At 55.5% G+C, this 14,533-nt stretch overlaps 2 protein-coding genes across 2 annotated transcripts in view; one reads left to right on the top strand and one right to left on the bottom strand.

Moving 5' to 3' along the window:
• The window catches only part of CGN (cingulin), a 26,269-nt gene extending 25,262 nt beyond the window's left edge, over positions 1 to 1,007 (bottom strand). Inside the window, exon 1 of the mRNA XM_019556950.1 lies at positions 948 to 1,007. The gene's annotated coding sequence lies outside the window, so the exon portion shown is untranslated. The remainder of the gene's footprint in view (positions 1 to 947) is intronic.
• On the top strand, positions 446 to 14,533 carry PSMB4 (proteasome subunit beta 4). Its single transcript, XM_019556738.1, has 8 exons — positions 446 to 1,055; positions 10,547 to 11,006; positions 11,289 to 11,495; positions 12,033 to 12,179; positions 13,012 to 13,093; positions 13,222 to 13,338; positions 13,749 to 13,837; positions 14,369 to 14,533. The coding sequence occupies exons 1-8, from the start codon at positions 446 to 448 to the stop codon at positions 14,379 to 14,381; spliced, it is 1,725 nt and encodes a 574-aa protein (XP_019412283.1). The 3' UTR covers positions 14,382 to 14,533.

Raw genomic sequence — 14,533 nt, 5'->3', positions numbered from 1 at the left:
CAGGGCAGAAGCATCGCAACAGTCACAAACCTAGAGCGCGAGAGCAGGAAGGACCTCAGATCTAGGGCAGCATTTCTCAACCCATAGGGTCACAACCCAAAGAATACATGAATGCCTCACAAACGAACTTTAAATTCTCCTTTAAAGAAGACAAACGTGGGAAACTGCAGCTCTTCCCTTGCAGGTTGGCAGAGCTGCAGCCTGCGAGGAGCTGCGTGGGGTCACCCCGCCCCACGCCCCGCACACTGGGAGTAGTGGGCAGCAGGTCGGGGGTGAAGGGCACAGGCCCAGCACTGCCCGTCAATGCCGACAAGTGGGTCCTGGTCCAAAAAAGGTTGAGAACCAACCACTGCCCCAGTCCAGCCCCTTGCTCAGGGCAGGACCAGCCCCAATGCCATCCTCCCAGCCAGGGCTTTGTCTATCTCGGGCTTAAATGCCTCCAAGGATGGAGACTCCAGCCCCGCTGTGGGAGCCTGGCCCGTGCTTCACCCCCCTCCTCCGGAGGAAGCTTTTCGCCATATCCAACCGGGGCCGCTGCTCCCGGGCTGCCCAGCCCAGCTCCGTCCTCTCGGCAGCCCGCGCAGGGCCTGGGGGCTCGTCCCGGGCGAGGGGAGAGGACCAGCCCGCGGGCACGGGGCCGGTGACAGGCGAGGAGCGACGGGCCCCAGCTGCAGGCGGGGAAGTCGAGGCTGGGTACCGGCGGGGAAGCACCAGAACAGGCTCCGTCCCCGGGGGCTGCACAGACCCGCGGCGGGACGACGGGCTGCGGCTGCGGAGAGCAGGGCACGACCCCGCGGTCCCGTCCCGCCGCCGGCAGCCCCCGCCCGCACGGGGGGACCCAGAGGCTGCCGAGCAAGGGGCGGCTCCGCCCGCACCCCGCCGGGGCTGCAACACTGTCCGGTCCGGTCCGGTCCGGTCCGCTCAGCCCGTGGCGGGGCTACACTCACCGCACTGCTCCCGCTCCCACGACCGCTCTCCGCTGCAACCTGTTACCTACCGCCCGCCCCGCCCACCGGGAACTGGGGCCACGCCCTCCTTCGCCGCCGGGCGGTCGGGTCACGTGACTCACGCTGGGGGTGGCTCCCCGGCCCCGCCCTCTCCCAGGTGTGGGCGGGGCGTGGTCCACCGCCCCTCCCCCTCCGGGTTGGGCTGGGGGTTGCCCCTGGCAACCCGGGCCGGCTTGACCCCTCCCGGCACCGGCACCGGCACCGGCACCGGCACCGGCGCGGGGGGGGCCCCCCAGCGCAGCCCAGCGCCCCTGGGGCGGTCACGGCCACTGGGGAACTCACCCCCCGCGTGTGAACCCGGCCCGGCAACTCCTGCTCCCCCTGTGCACTGGTGAACTCACAATCCCCCCGCGTGACTCACCCCCACTTTGCACTGGTGAACTCACAATCCCGCATGAACTCCTGACCCCGCGACGCGCGCCGAGCGGAGACGCGGGGCCTGAGACCTGAAGCCACGGGACGAAACTCTGGGCCGGAGCGCAGGAGGGGACAGGCCGGCCGCATGGCCCCTCGGCCCCTCCGAAGCCGCGCCAGAGCTGGTGCCGCCGGGGGGCGGAGGAGCTTCCACCCAGCTCGCACCAACGCCCGCGGCGCCTGGGCTCGCCAGGCCCCCGCCGCAGCCACAGCGTTAATAGCGCGACGTGGCGCTGGAGAAACCACTGATTCACTTGCTCCGGCAATACCTTAAGCGAGGCAAGGATTCAGCCCATTTTACAGCAGACGGAAACTGAGTGTGGGAAAATGATCTGACTAATGTCTAGGGTCGACCCCTGACCCCCCGCTCTGACCACTCTGCCGCGCTCCATTCCCAGGACTTTGAGGGCTGGGAAACGATGCACGGGAGCCGCTCGCAGCTCAGCCATCCCGTGAAACCTGCCAGCGTTTCCATTATAAATGGCCCATCACGCCATGACACCACGTGCCAGTGCCCAGCCCCCGGGCGTCTCTAGGAGCCCTCATTAGGCCACACCAATGTTCTTTTCCACACGGGACGCAGACCAGCGTCAAGGTGGGAGACATCAGCGGCCTCATGTCAAACGCAACGGGCAATGCAGCAACAGCGACCCGCGTGGCCCAGAGCAGAGCGCTCCCCATGGAAAGAATGACGGACAGTTGGTGGGAGGAAAACACTTTGTACCGATTAATAGCTGATGAGGCCACGGTGAAACCGGATCTGTTCCCTCTCTGGCGGGGTCTACACGTCGTCACTGTGTGGGTCGGGGTGGGTGCTTCCTCCCCACAAAACAACACGATGGAGGCCCAAGGTGGAACGATTGTAATGGGAGGAAAAGGTCCTTTTACTGGGAAAGCTCTCTCCCTCCTGCAAGCTGTGTAGCCCGATCAGCCCAGCAACCCACCGGCCGGAAGGAGGGTCTGCCAATATAACTCTCCCAGCAAGACCCCCATGTAGCACAGACCAGGCCTATATAGTTACACAAGAATGAAATGTGTGTTGCTAGTGGGAAAACTCAGGCTCAGAGAAATACAGGCCTCTTTCGTTAAGGAACCTGTCTGGCAGTCCTGTGGTCTAACTGCAAGACCAAGCTCCTTGCCTGTGCTGGAAACAGAAGCCATGAGTCTTGTGCCCAATCTCTTTCGCTATGCCTAGGTCACATAATAAAACACGAGGCCCTGTGTTCATAAGTCACATAACACGATGGTCATAGCCGGGACTTGTATTACCCTTCTCTTGCAAGTGGTATCATTCATCCACATAGCCTGGATACTGCATTCAATCCTGCCTCTGCCCTGCCCATCATTGTACTTCCAAATTTCCTACTAGATGTTTCCATTAAAAAAAAAAAAAGAACGAAAAAATTTAGTCTCTGCTTACAAAGGACAAGAGATCAGGTTCCAGCTCCACAGTAGGCAATTCACAGCTGCCAAAAGAGAGTTGGGCAGAAAGCACCAGATAACCCTGAACCACACAGGACAGAGGAGCTCTCTCCTCCCTGCTTTATCAGCCCCCTGGTCCTTTCCCTTCTCTGTGAAGTCCACCTGGTTTGGGAAGATGTAAGCAGGCCAGAGGCAGCCTGATCTCTCCTAGGAAAAGGCTCTGAGCCTCCCCCATGTACAGGCTGCTTCTCCCAGCTGGGGGTTACATTTTCCAGGTAACAGCATCAGCCGAACAAACGCGACCGCCCACTGGGAACTTGATGTTACAGACTGTGACACCCAGACCTCAGGACGACCCCTCTCGGTTTCTGTGAGAACCTCAGCCTGGCACCTTACTTCCCCATCTAGAAGTCTCTCCTGCTTGACTGTCCCCACCGGCTTTCAGCTGATGTCAGCGCAGAGGGCTCTTGCTCCAGTGCTGTGCCGGAGGGTAGGAGCTGCAGACCGGCAGAGGCTGCTGCAGAGCAAACGTCCAGGAGCGGGCAGGAAAGGAGCTACTGGAACAGGGAATGACAAGGAGAACCTGTCTTTTTACTTAGCCAATGCAGACTTGTTCCTCATGCCTGGTGCATCAGCCCCAGGCACAGGTCAGCACAGTCAGTCAAGAGGATTCAGTTCAAGACAGTGCTAGGAGGCACTAGCAGCACGCTGCCAACATACAGAAAGGACAAAGACCTCGGGGCTCTGAGTAAGACCGCACACGCAACAAGACTCAGCAGGAGCGCACACACTGGGGCTCTTCTCTCCTGGGTCCAACTAGTGCTGCTGTCTCATCACTTGAGGGCTACAGAAATGGAGCAGCAACCCTGAATGTGCAATGACATGCTCAAAGCGTGATGCTGCTGCTATACAAAGCCACAGGGATGGAAAGCCACTGTCTGCAGCAGCAGTCACTGTGCTAGCTAGGTTGCGTTTGCCTCCACTGAGCTTCTAGCCTTGCAAACAATCCCATGCAGCCTAAGGCGGTGCTCTTAAAAGCCCTTGCAGGTGTGTTTGCAGCTGAAGTATGGGGCAGGGTTGATCAGATTAACATAGCAGCAGGTGACTTGAAAGCTTTGCTTAAATCTGGAGAGAGAGTCAAGACTCCAAGGTAGCAAGGTGAGCTCAGCTGAATGCTTGGACACAGTATCTCATCATAAATAAGGTGCATACAAAAAGCAGACATCCACATAGCTCCCTTGGGTACAGTAGGTAAAAAACACCTGTCACTTTGCCTGGCTAACACTTCCCCCACAACAAACCAGTGTTAGGTCAAGGAGGCAGGCAGTATAGTTGTGTTATATCACTCTACAGGGCCTGTGTCCTTCTCTCCTCCCTGCCTTGCTGCAGGTTTTCTTCAAAATATTTATTTTATTTACATTATATTATAAAAAGGAGCAAATGGTACATGGGTTACAGACTAGGAAGAGCAGCTTTCATGAGAAGGAGAGGAGATGGTGGCTACTGGAGTTGAACTGGGAAGCTGTTCAGTGAACCAGTTTCAATGAGTTTCACCCACCAGTGTAAGAGTGATGTTGTAGCTGCAATGGTCCAGAAGTCATGGGAGAGGCCAGGATTTCTTGGTGCTACCAAGGACTAAATGGGTTCATGGCACGTTGGATTTTATCCAGCTCCTGAATTCTTTCCACACAAGATAGGTGAACAGGACCCTCCTCCTTTCTGTTAGGGATCTGTTGGTCTTCCAGTAATCAGCTTTTCTTCTGTGCATTGTCTGCTACCCAGGAAAATTTCCCCCCAGGGCCTTCCTCCTGCTGCATTTCACTATGCTGTGTCTGGTTCTCAGTGGTCAGAGACCTGAGAAGAAGGTCCTGGGTTGGAAAGTTTGTCTAACTTTACCCCAGCAGCATAGCTGGTCCAATACAAGAGATCACTCTCAGAAACCCTTGCCTTTCAATCACCAGAGGATTTTTGGTCTTTCATCCAAGTCCTCATCATGGCTCAAAGGCTAATAAGAATAAAATGAGTCAATATTTTGTTCTTATCATGGCCTGGGCTATGAGGCCTTTGAAACCCTTCCTTAAAAATATAGTAGTGGCTTTCTGATGCAAGCCAAAGTCAATATTTGCAGGTATTTTGCATTGATTTGTTTAAAAAAATACGTAACTATTTCCAGTTGTTTAAAAATTGCTGTTGGGTACAGAAAACCTGTTTTAAATGTGAAGTGACAAAGATGCAAGAAACATGTATTTTTTTTCCACTCAAACACCTATAAACATTTCTTAGCCTGGCCTAGCTATCAGGAGGAGAAAAATGTTGACATTCATGGAGGCAGCAAGTCCAGACCTCAGCTTCTGATGCTTGTGAGTCCTAGGGTTTGTCTTTATAACTTCCCTATCAAACCTGAAACCACCACCAACAAATGAGCCCCTGACAAACTCCTTTTGCAACACACGCCTAAAAAATGTTGTGTGGTTATTAGAGTGGCCTCAGACACACACAGCGCTGTGCTCAGGTCTGAGACTGAGACTCTCTCTAAGCTGCTGCGGAATAGCGATTGCGTGGCATTTTTTCTTGGTGGCAGATGGGGAACATGGGGGAGGCTTTGTAGATACACCCGCAACGGAGCAGTTGTAATTGCACCCCGTAGCAGGGGCTGGTCCCTATGCACACCAGCCAACTTGATGGGACACACAAGCTTCATTTAATGCCTCTGGGATTTTGCACAGCTATTTTATTCTATGCTAGCATTGAAGAAATTCTGATTCATGGTGGAAGAGGAGAGGGGGGTTCTGCTCTCAGAAATTAAGTGCTAATACGCAGTATCACCAGGAATAGGGTTACCAGAGCTCCCCAGGATGGGCTCTGCCCGAGGAAATAGAGGACAACTGCCTCTTTTCCAAGGACCCCCACCTGTGTTACGCTGTACAAGAGGAACAGGACATGAAGGCGAATGGATGGAAGGCAAAAGGCCTCAAAGGAAGGTCGTGCTAGGCTCTGAGACCGAGAAAAAGAGATCACTTTCCATTCTGAAAGTGTTAATAATTGACAAGCTGTGCCCACAGGAGGCACCCAAGGATTATCTGCATGCTACAGTGGGAGGAAACTGAGGCACAGACGGAGTATGAGCCCCAGCACAGTGCAGCTTTGCATCCTGTGCACCACTCGGTCAGTCCAGCATGCATCAGACGCAGATCAATGGCTTGAAGTTGCAGCAAAGCAGGTTTCGATTGGATCTCAGGGAAAACTTCTGCACTGTCAGAGCAGGGAGGCCGTGGAATAGACACCAGGAGAGGGGTGGACTCTCCATCACTGATGGAGCTCAGACAACCACTGTTCAGGGATGGTCTAGGCCGGTGGTCACCGACCAGTGGATCCCAATCCACCAGTAGAACTCAGAGCCTCTTGTGGTAGATCTTGGAGCTTCTTGGAGTTGATTCAAGGCTGGGGTGGGGGGCTGAGTGACCATGTGTATGCACCTGTGCACCCCAGCCCAGCAGGTCAGTCCATGGGGCAGGGAGGGGGTAGGCGTTTGATTGAGGCCCCCTTGGTGAGGAACAGTGCCGCAGAAGCAGGGGTAAGTTGAGTGGGGCCCCAACCGGGTGGGACTTACCTGCTGGGGAGGTGTGCCCCCAAATAATTTTTTCTCCCTTTGTCTCAATCTGTGCCCCACTTCCCTCTCCACAGACTTACCTGCTGGGTGTGAAGGAGGCAGGGGGCGGCAGTGGTGCATGGTAGATCTTGAGTTGCTTTTGCATGGGAAGGTGATCTACTTAAAAAGGTTGGAGAACACTGATCTAGGCATAGTGTTGCCTGTGCTCTACTGTGTGGATTTCCCAGGCTTCTGGGCCGTGCTGGTTGCCCCCCACCCCCTTCTGCTCCGTGTCAGGGTGTTTTTAAGCCTCCCGCAGGGGCACTGGGTGTTGGCTGCAGCCCAGGCTGGGAATGGGGACTGGGCTGTGCCAATGCTCCTGCTGGGACCAAAGCCAGAGGTTCCTGGCTAGAGGGTCTTGCTCTTCTACTTACGCTCAAACCAATGCTGCATTGGGGCCAGGAAGGAATTTTAACCCCTAGTCAGATTGGTATGAATCAGGGGGAGTTTTGCCTGCCTCTGCAGTGGGGGCATGGCCTCTACCTGGGATCTCTTGAGCGTATATCGACAATCTTTTACAGAAGCAGGATGTTGACTGCCATGGTCCCCCTACTTTACCTGTGGTAGGTGGTGTTGTGTCAGGGTTGATGGTAGTTTTACTATGAAGTTAGACTATGGATGTGCCTGTTTGGGCAGGGCTGGTCCTGCCTCAGGCAGGGGTTGGACTAGATGACCTCTTCCAAACCTACTCTTCTATGATTCACTGCCTTCAGTTCCACTGACCTTTGTCACTCCAAGTACTGGCTCCTGGGAAAGTTCCTGGCAGCAGGCCCGGCCCAAAGCGATTTGTCCCAAATGCCAGGGAAGATCTGTGGCAGAACCAGAATGCCCCTCTGTTCACAAGGCTTTGGGCCTGGGCTGGCTCTGGCTGCCTGTCCGTGCCTCCCCTGCCCTTTGAACACACACATCTCAGCATGGAGCCCCTTTCTCCCATCCCGTGTACAGCTGTGGTGGTTGTGGGAACCCACCAAGAACCAAAACAATTTGTAACTCAGCTTGGTCCTTCAAAGGAGCCTGGCTCTTCTGATCAGCCCTGGACTTTGTCTTTTCCCTGAGTGATTCACTCAGACATGCCATTCATGAAACACACTGTCTCCAGAACTGTTTCCTCCCGCAGTAATCAGCAGCTCATTAGCTTTAATCAGATCACTCTTCTGTCACTTCTTTTTCTGTGTGTGTAGAAGGCAGAACAAAGCTTTGCAGCGGGACACATGGGGATGGGGATGTCTTTTTGCATTGTTGGCACTTGCCAGATTGAACTCACTGACCCTTAATTGTATGCTGTGGAATTTAAAGAAGAGAACCCAAAGTGGGAGGCAGGGTGGCTGGCTTGGGGTCAAACTATCCAAAGTCAGGAGTGGGGACTGTGTGGCTTGCTGGGGGCATGTGAATGGGGACCAGGACCTTGGACCCAGAAGGGATTTGAGTCCTTGAGGTAATTCAATAGACAGCTTTGCCAGCACTGATCCGTGGCATATGCCAATGTACCTAAAACCCAGAGGTTCCTGGCTAGAGGGTCTTGCCCCTCTGCTCAGGGTCAAGAAGGAAATTCAGCTTTGTACTATGTGAGTTTTTGCCTTCCTCTATACCAGGGGTATGGCCTCTTCCCTGGATCTCTGAAGAGCATTTTAACACCCAGCAGCAGGACACTGACAGCCCTCATCCCCCTGCTTTACCTGTGGCAGATTCAGGTGTGGTGCCTTGCACGTGTGCAACAGGGCTGACTGTGTAGTTTTAGGATGTGTCTGAGATGGTTTGGACAGGGCTGATCCTTCCTGGAGCAGTGGGCTGGAACAGACATGACCTCCCAGAGGCCCTGCAGCCTGACTTTTCTATGATTCTCTGACTAAAACCAACCAAGGGGCCACTGCACCAGAGAGCAGTTAATCCCCAAAGGCAAACTGCACCAATGCAAAAGCAGAATCCCTGACTCACAGTCTACTCTACAAAGCAGGGCAGCCATGCTGACCAGAAGCATGATACAAATGGCTCCTTTGGAGGGTCAGGTAAGGGTGCTGATGGGAAGGTGCTTTTTGTCACCTGGGCTGCTGCTGTTGACAAGGTGTGGAGCTACATTGGTAGCAAACCTCTTGGGGACATATGTTTCTATCCAGGAGAGGGCTCTGTGGGCCAGGCTATGTCCACAGAGGCCCTGTTGCGAAACAAGCCATGAAGAAAGGTCTGTTCTTACCTAGTATTGCCGATCCCACTGTATCAAAAATCAAGAGATTTGGAATGTAAATCTTAAGATGCTATTTTTTTAAGTGTGTGTGCGCAGTTCCCAGGGCAAATGCAGCAGAGCACAGAGCCCAGCCTGCAGCAGGCAAACTGCCTCTGCCCTGCATACAAATCTGGGGGGCACATGCCCCCCATGCCTTCCCCAGTCCTCCATTCACCCCAGGCCTGCCCCACTCTCTCCCTCACTGTGGGGGCCTCAATTCCCCCCCCCGCCACCACTTCCCTTCCACAGATTTATCTGCGTGGTACTCTCTACATGTGCCAGAAGAAAAAATCTTGAGATTTGATCTCTTGATATTAGGAAATCATGAGTCAGAGTTCATTTGACTTGGAAATTGGGAGTCTCATGACTTTTTCATTAGAGTTGGTGTTACTGCTTACCTCAATTAGGCAGCTCTGGATAAAGCTCCTAGAGGCACCTGCAGCTGAACCTGACCTGCCCCAAGGATGCCTCACCTTTACTGTGGTTTAACCCAAGGCAGGCAACAGATGTCTTTGTGCTGTGAAGACATCTGCATTTCTGCCAGCGCTGCTGCAACTCTGACTGACTTCCAGCACTTGTAACTGGGACATGCTCCTGCAGTCCACAAAGGCCGATTGTCAAGAGAAACGCAGCCAGGCCACAGCTCAAATCTAGCCCTCCTCCTTTTTCTGGTTTAACCCTGCAAGCCACCAGGGACTTCAGCTGGTGGCTTCTCCACGGAGCTGTCACCATGGGTGTGTATCTGGCATGTCATGGCCACCTGCTCGTGTGACCAGAGAGAGACCCTGCCACATGTCTACCTGGAGTGCACCAGGCTGCAGCCCCTTCACCGGCACCTCCAAGACCTGAGGTCCTGGCTGCATGTCTCCCTGCACCTTTTCATTGATGCCCTCCCCATCCACAGCCCCACCAAGTCCTGGGACCTGCTGGTCAACCTCCTCCTGGCTCTGGCCAAGCATCTTACCAGAAAGGAGGCTCTGGCTGAGAGGGTCCCTGAGGACTGCAGAGAAGCTTTTCTTGTCCCAGCTCACTCCTGTCTCTGCGCAGAGTATCGCTGGACTGTGTCCCCTGGGTCCTGGGATTCATTTGAGGGCCAGTGGGTGCTGTCCAGCACGCTCTGCTCAGTGCCCCCCCCACCCCCCGACAAACTAGTTATTACTCTTTGACCTCCACTCCTGTCCCCTTTTTCATTATTATTTGTTGCAAGTAATTTGTAACACGTCATTAGTGGCTGCCTGTACTAAGTGGGGCTTATAGTTTCCTTGGTGGGCATCTGGGCTGGTGTTTGCACTTGTTTGAGAGCCGGCAGGCCTGTCCAGCGTGCTCTGCTCAGCGTCCCCCCCGTCTGCACTTGTTATTAGCCTCTGCCCTCCACTCCCACCCCTGCTTGGTCTTTTATTTGCCCCAAGCAACCAGCGATTGTGCCCTTAGTAGCCCCCCTTGCCCAGGGGAGCTTATAGCTCTCCTTGTCAGGCTTTGGCCCACGTCCTGGACCAGCACACCGGAGGCTGCTCTGAAGTGCAGAGCATACAGAAGGAGATGATGCGGTGGTGCAGCCACGTGGCGGGCGGCGCTGGGCCTGCAGCCATAGAAAGGGGCAGACCCAATGGCACCTGGCAGTGCTCTGCAGTCCCGGGTGCAGCCCTGACCCTGAGGGAATGTCAGTGCTGTAGGCCCAGAGGAGGGAGGCATAGGGCCCAGCTGGAGGGCACTTTGCTGGGATCTCAAGCCAGCTCGGGCTACAAACCTGGGGCTGGTGCCCAGGTGTCCCCACTCAAAACAAGTCACTTGGCTACAGCCAGCAGGGACTGCCATGCACTCCGTCGTCGTTAGGGTCCAGAGTGAACAAGGCCCCGGGGGAACGGAGTTCCCGCACGCACGAGGCGCCGCAGAGCAAGTTGCCAGGCAGTCATGTGAGGTCGCGCCAGACTCAAGATGGCCCCCCCACACCAAGGGGGGGGGGGGAAAGGAAGCGCCACACACAAGATGGCTGCTCCCGCCGAGGGGCAGGAATTTGCTTTTCCCAGAAGCGCCACGCTCAAAATGGCGGTGCTCGGGGACGGTGCCTGGCAGGGGTCATGTGGCGGCGGCGCATGCGCGTGGTGGAGCTGAGCCGGGCCGCGCCGCGCCGCGCCGCAGTGACTAAGATGGAGGCCGCAGGGATGGTGCCGTGGGTCGGGGGCCGCGCTCCTGGCCAGCTCTGCGCGCTGCGGGCCGGGCCCGGGCCGGGGCTGCAGCTGGACCTGGACCTGGAGCTCCAGGCCGGCGGCGGAGATCCGCTCACCAGGACGCTGTGAGTCTGCTTGGGGGGTGCTGACAGGGAGGTGTTGGACGGGGTGGCAGGAGGGGTGCTGTGGTTGGGGAGGTGTTAGCCGGGGGTGGGGGCTCTGTTGAGGGCACTATGGGCCATCGTGGCTGCCCTGGGCTGGGCGCAGGGGCAGGTGTGGGCGTGTGGGGGGTCGCAGGCCCGGTCTCCTGAAGCCCAGCCTCTCGCACGGTGCTGGGCTCCAGGGTGCGGTGGGCGGCAGCCGGGTGTGGCCAAGCCAGCGCGAGCAGAGGTGTCTCCTGCCCCTAGGAGCCCCATGGTGACGGGCACCTCAGTGCTGGGTGTGCGGTTCGACGGTGGCGTGGTGGTGGCAGCCGACACACTGGGCTCCTACGGGTCTCTTGCCCGCTTCCGCAACATCTCGCGCATCATGAAGGTGAACGACAACACAGTGCTGGGGGCGTCCGGAGACTATGCCGACTTCCAGTACCTCAAGCAGGTCATCGACCAGATGGTGTAAGTGCTGTGGGTCAGGGTCCCGCTGTGCCAGGCGCTCCTGGCCCCACGCTCTGGAGCCCTGTGGCCATTGTTCACCTGGAGGGGCCGCGTTGGCAACTCTCCCCTGCCTTAAATTGAAATGTGCAGTAATAAAATTGGAGCAGATTCTTGCCCCTCTCACCAGTGGCTCCTCAGACATCTCCATCTGTTGCTGTGACACCTATTTCCAGCTGTTGGGTTTCATGCCCATCCTGCTCAGCCAGCTGTGTGCCGCCTGGCCCGGGGCAGAGGTGTTATGCTGCGCTGTCGAGTTGTGGCTTTAAATCTCTCATCAGCTCAGTGCTGAGTCTGTCTCTGGGAGAAGTCCGTCTTTGCTGGCCCCTGGGTCTTTGGCTGATGAACTCTGGTACGAGTTGCCTGTGCCGACAGGCTGGTCGGGGCTTAGCGTGTGGCGCCTCTTCCTTTTCCTGGCAGTGAGCGGGGCGGGCAGCAGTTGCATGTATGCAGGCTGGGTGGTTAGTAGCTCTTTCTGAGTGGCATCAAACTTCCCCCTAGAATTGATGAGGAGCTGCTGGGTGACGGGCACAGCTACAGTCCAAAAGCCATTCACTCCTGGCTGACCCGAGCCATGTACAGCCGGCGATGCAAGATGAACCCGCTCTGGAACACTGTTGTTATTGGAGGCTTCTACAACGGCGAGAGGTGAGCCTGGCCTGGGTGCACGGCATCCCCACTGTGATGGTGTTGCTGTGCTGTGGGAGCCAGCTGATCTTGCTCATGGCTTGAACCAGGAAGAGCCAATGCAACGAGTGTGAAGTGCTGGGGGAGCTGTTTGGAAAGGTAATGCGGTGTCTCGGAGTACCAGTCCTGTCTCTCTGACTGGGCCTGAACCTTCTTGCAGTCAGTGTGACAGCCCCCAGGTCTGCCCTCCCTTCCCCTGCTCGGATTTTTCAGCCCTAGCTGCACACAGTTGCCTTAACTCGCATGTGGAGCTACATCTGAAAGGGCCTCATTTGTGCACAGGCCTGGCCTGCCGGCTGGGAAGAATAAAGTGAGCACTCAGTGCCCTGCCTTCCTTATGTACCACTGGCTATGTAGGACAAGGCTTGCCCCAGATGAGACAGCCTGTGTTTCAGACTTGCCTTTACTGTTTGGTGACTGTTTCCCAAACCGTTTCAGGGAGGAGCTGGCTTTCATGGTATCCATGCACTTCTTGCATATGAACAGGTCCACTCTGATCCAACCTGTCAGACAGGGAGCACCTGAGTTCTGCTCAGAAAGCACCTGGAGGGGCAGGGGGGAGGGGGAGCAGCAGGCTTGGAGGCCAGAAATCCCTCAGTCCAGCAGGGTGATGTGTACTGCAGTTGTCCTGCCATTGAGGGGCTGCAGCCAGGGAGGTAGGGGCAGGGGCAAAGGGGCTGACTCAGTGCTTAAGCTGGTATTGGACTTTCTTTCATAAACTGGAGCCAGGAATGGCACCACATCCCATGGCCCCGGCACAGGCAGTAACCAGTCTCCCACGGTCTGTGTTCAGTTTCCTAGGTTATGTGGACATGCTGGGTGTTGCCTATGAAGCCCCTACACTGGCGACAGGGTATGGAGCTTATCTAGCTCAGGTGAGTGCTTTGGGGCAGGGAGTGGGAGGCCCAGGCTTGAGGCCACATCCTAGGTCCGCTAGCCAGCCTGGAGTAGCTGCAGCTTCAGGCCAGTGCTGCCTAGTGCTTGAAGGTCTGTTTTTCTTCAGCCACTGATGAGGGAAACTCTGGAGAAGAAACCCATTCTGACCAAGGAGGAGGCACAGGACCTGATTGAGCGCTGCATGAAAATCCTCTACTACCGGGATGCCCGGTCATTCAATCGAGTAAGTGTCCTGCTTTGGGTGGGCTGGGCTGGCACCAGCTCTTGGGCATCACCGCAAGTCACCTTCGGGCACAGTACATTACCCTCTTGGCAGTTTCTGTCTCCAGCTTCATAGCTACTGAGGCATCACACTGTCCCAGAGAGAAGTGGAGGCTATGTGGGCTTATGGAGCCTGCCAAACTGAGGGGTATTCTGGAACAGGGCCATGAGGTACTCGGTGCTTCAGCTAACTGCATAGGATTGTGTTGGGTGCAGACCGCAGAGCACAGGTTGAAAGTCAAGTGAACTGTTCTGCTGAAACAACTTCCCTGGTCCTTTTTGTGATGACATCTCTTTGGGCCCTAACACATCAATTTGCCTGTCATTCTGACCACACCTGCAAATTCTTGCTGTTGTTCTTCTTCTTTACAGTTTCAAATTGCCGTTGTAACAGAGAAAGGAGTGGAAGTGGAAGAACCTCGCTCCCTTGAGACCAACTGGGAAATAGCACATCTCATCCGGTAACATTTGCTAAAGCTCACAGGCTGCATTGAGCTAGACTGGTGTCTCCATCCTGCCTCCTTGGGATCAGCCTTTAGGAGCCACGTGCAAGCAGTGTTTTGTAATGGTGGTTGGGTCTCTGCCTGAATTGGTGGAGGGCTGTGTTGCACCTTGCAGACAAACCAAAATAGATAGTTTTAGCCAGGATGCCTGCCTGGCTTGGGATCTGGGCAGGACCTGAGGCCAGAGTTCCTAGCTGTGGCCAGCAGAGGGAAGTATCTGTTCTAGAAAAGTGTCTTTTGCACCAAAGGGAAGCTTCTGAAACCTATGCTGAGTTGAGTGGCCTTGTCTGCAGGGCCTGAAGACTCTGGCCTGGAGCCCTCTGGAAGTGGGAAGGGTTTTGCCCAACTCCCCTACCAGCTCATTTTCCACTTACCAAGGACAAGCTGGTTATAAGTTGACCTAAAATACTCTAACTCAGCTTTTGGGCATATTGATGGTGACTGCATTTTGGCTGTTGAACACCCTGCTATTGTGATTCCTTCTTGCAGGGGCTTTGAATGAGCACTGAAGAACTACTCCAGGCTGACAGCTCTGCACTCTCCCTTTGCATCCTATAATCAGTTATTTCTACTGATGCTGTACTGCACCTCGATGTAGAAGTTTTGTAAATGAAGTAAACTTGTTGAAACATGTTGGCTTCTTTGCATTGTCAA

This window comes from Crocodylus porosus, unplaced genomic scaffold (assembly GCF_001723895.1).
Source record: "Crocodylus porosus isolate Cpor-Errol unplaced genomic scaffold, CroPor_comp1, whole genome shotgun sequence".
NCBI lineage: Eukaryota > Metazoa > Chordata > Crocodylia > Crocodylidae > Crocodylus > Crocodylus porosus.
Note: the sequence above shows the minus strand (reverse complement) of the source record. Positions and strands in the feature narration are given on the sequence as shown.

Coding starts and splice junctions, on each gene's coding strand:
- PSMB4 (XM_019556738.1), top strand. CDS start 446: ATGGAGACTCCAGCCCCGCTGTGGGAGCCTGGCCCGTGCTTCACCCCC. Junction 11,007..11,288: donor GATCCGCTCACCAGGACGCT/GTGAGTCTGCTT, acceptor TCCTGCCCCTAG/GAGCCCCATGGTGACGGGCA. Junction 12,180..13,011: donor GGCTTCTACAACGGCGAGAG/GTGAGCCTGGCC, acceptor GTCTGTGTTCAG/TTTCCTAGGTTATGTGGACA.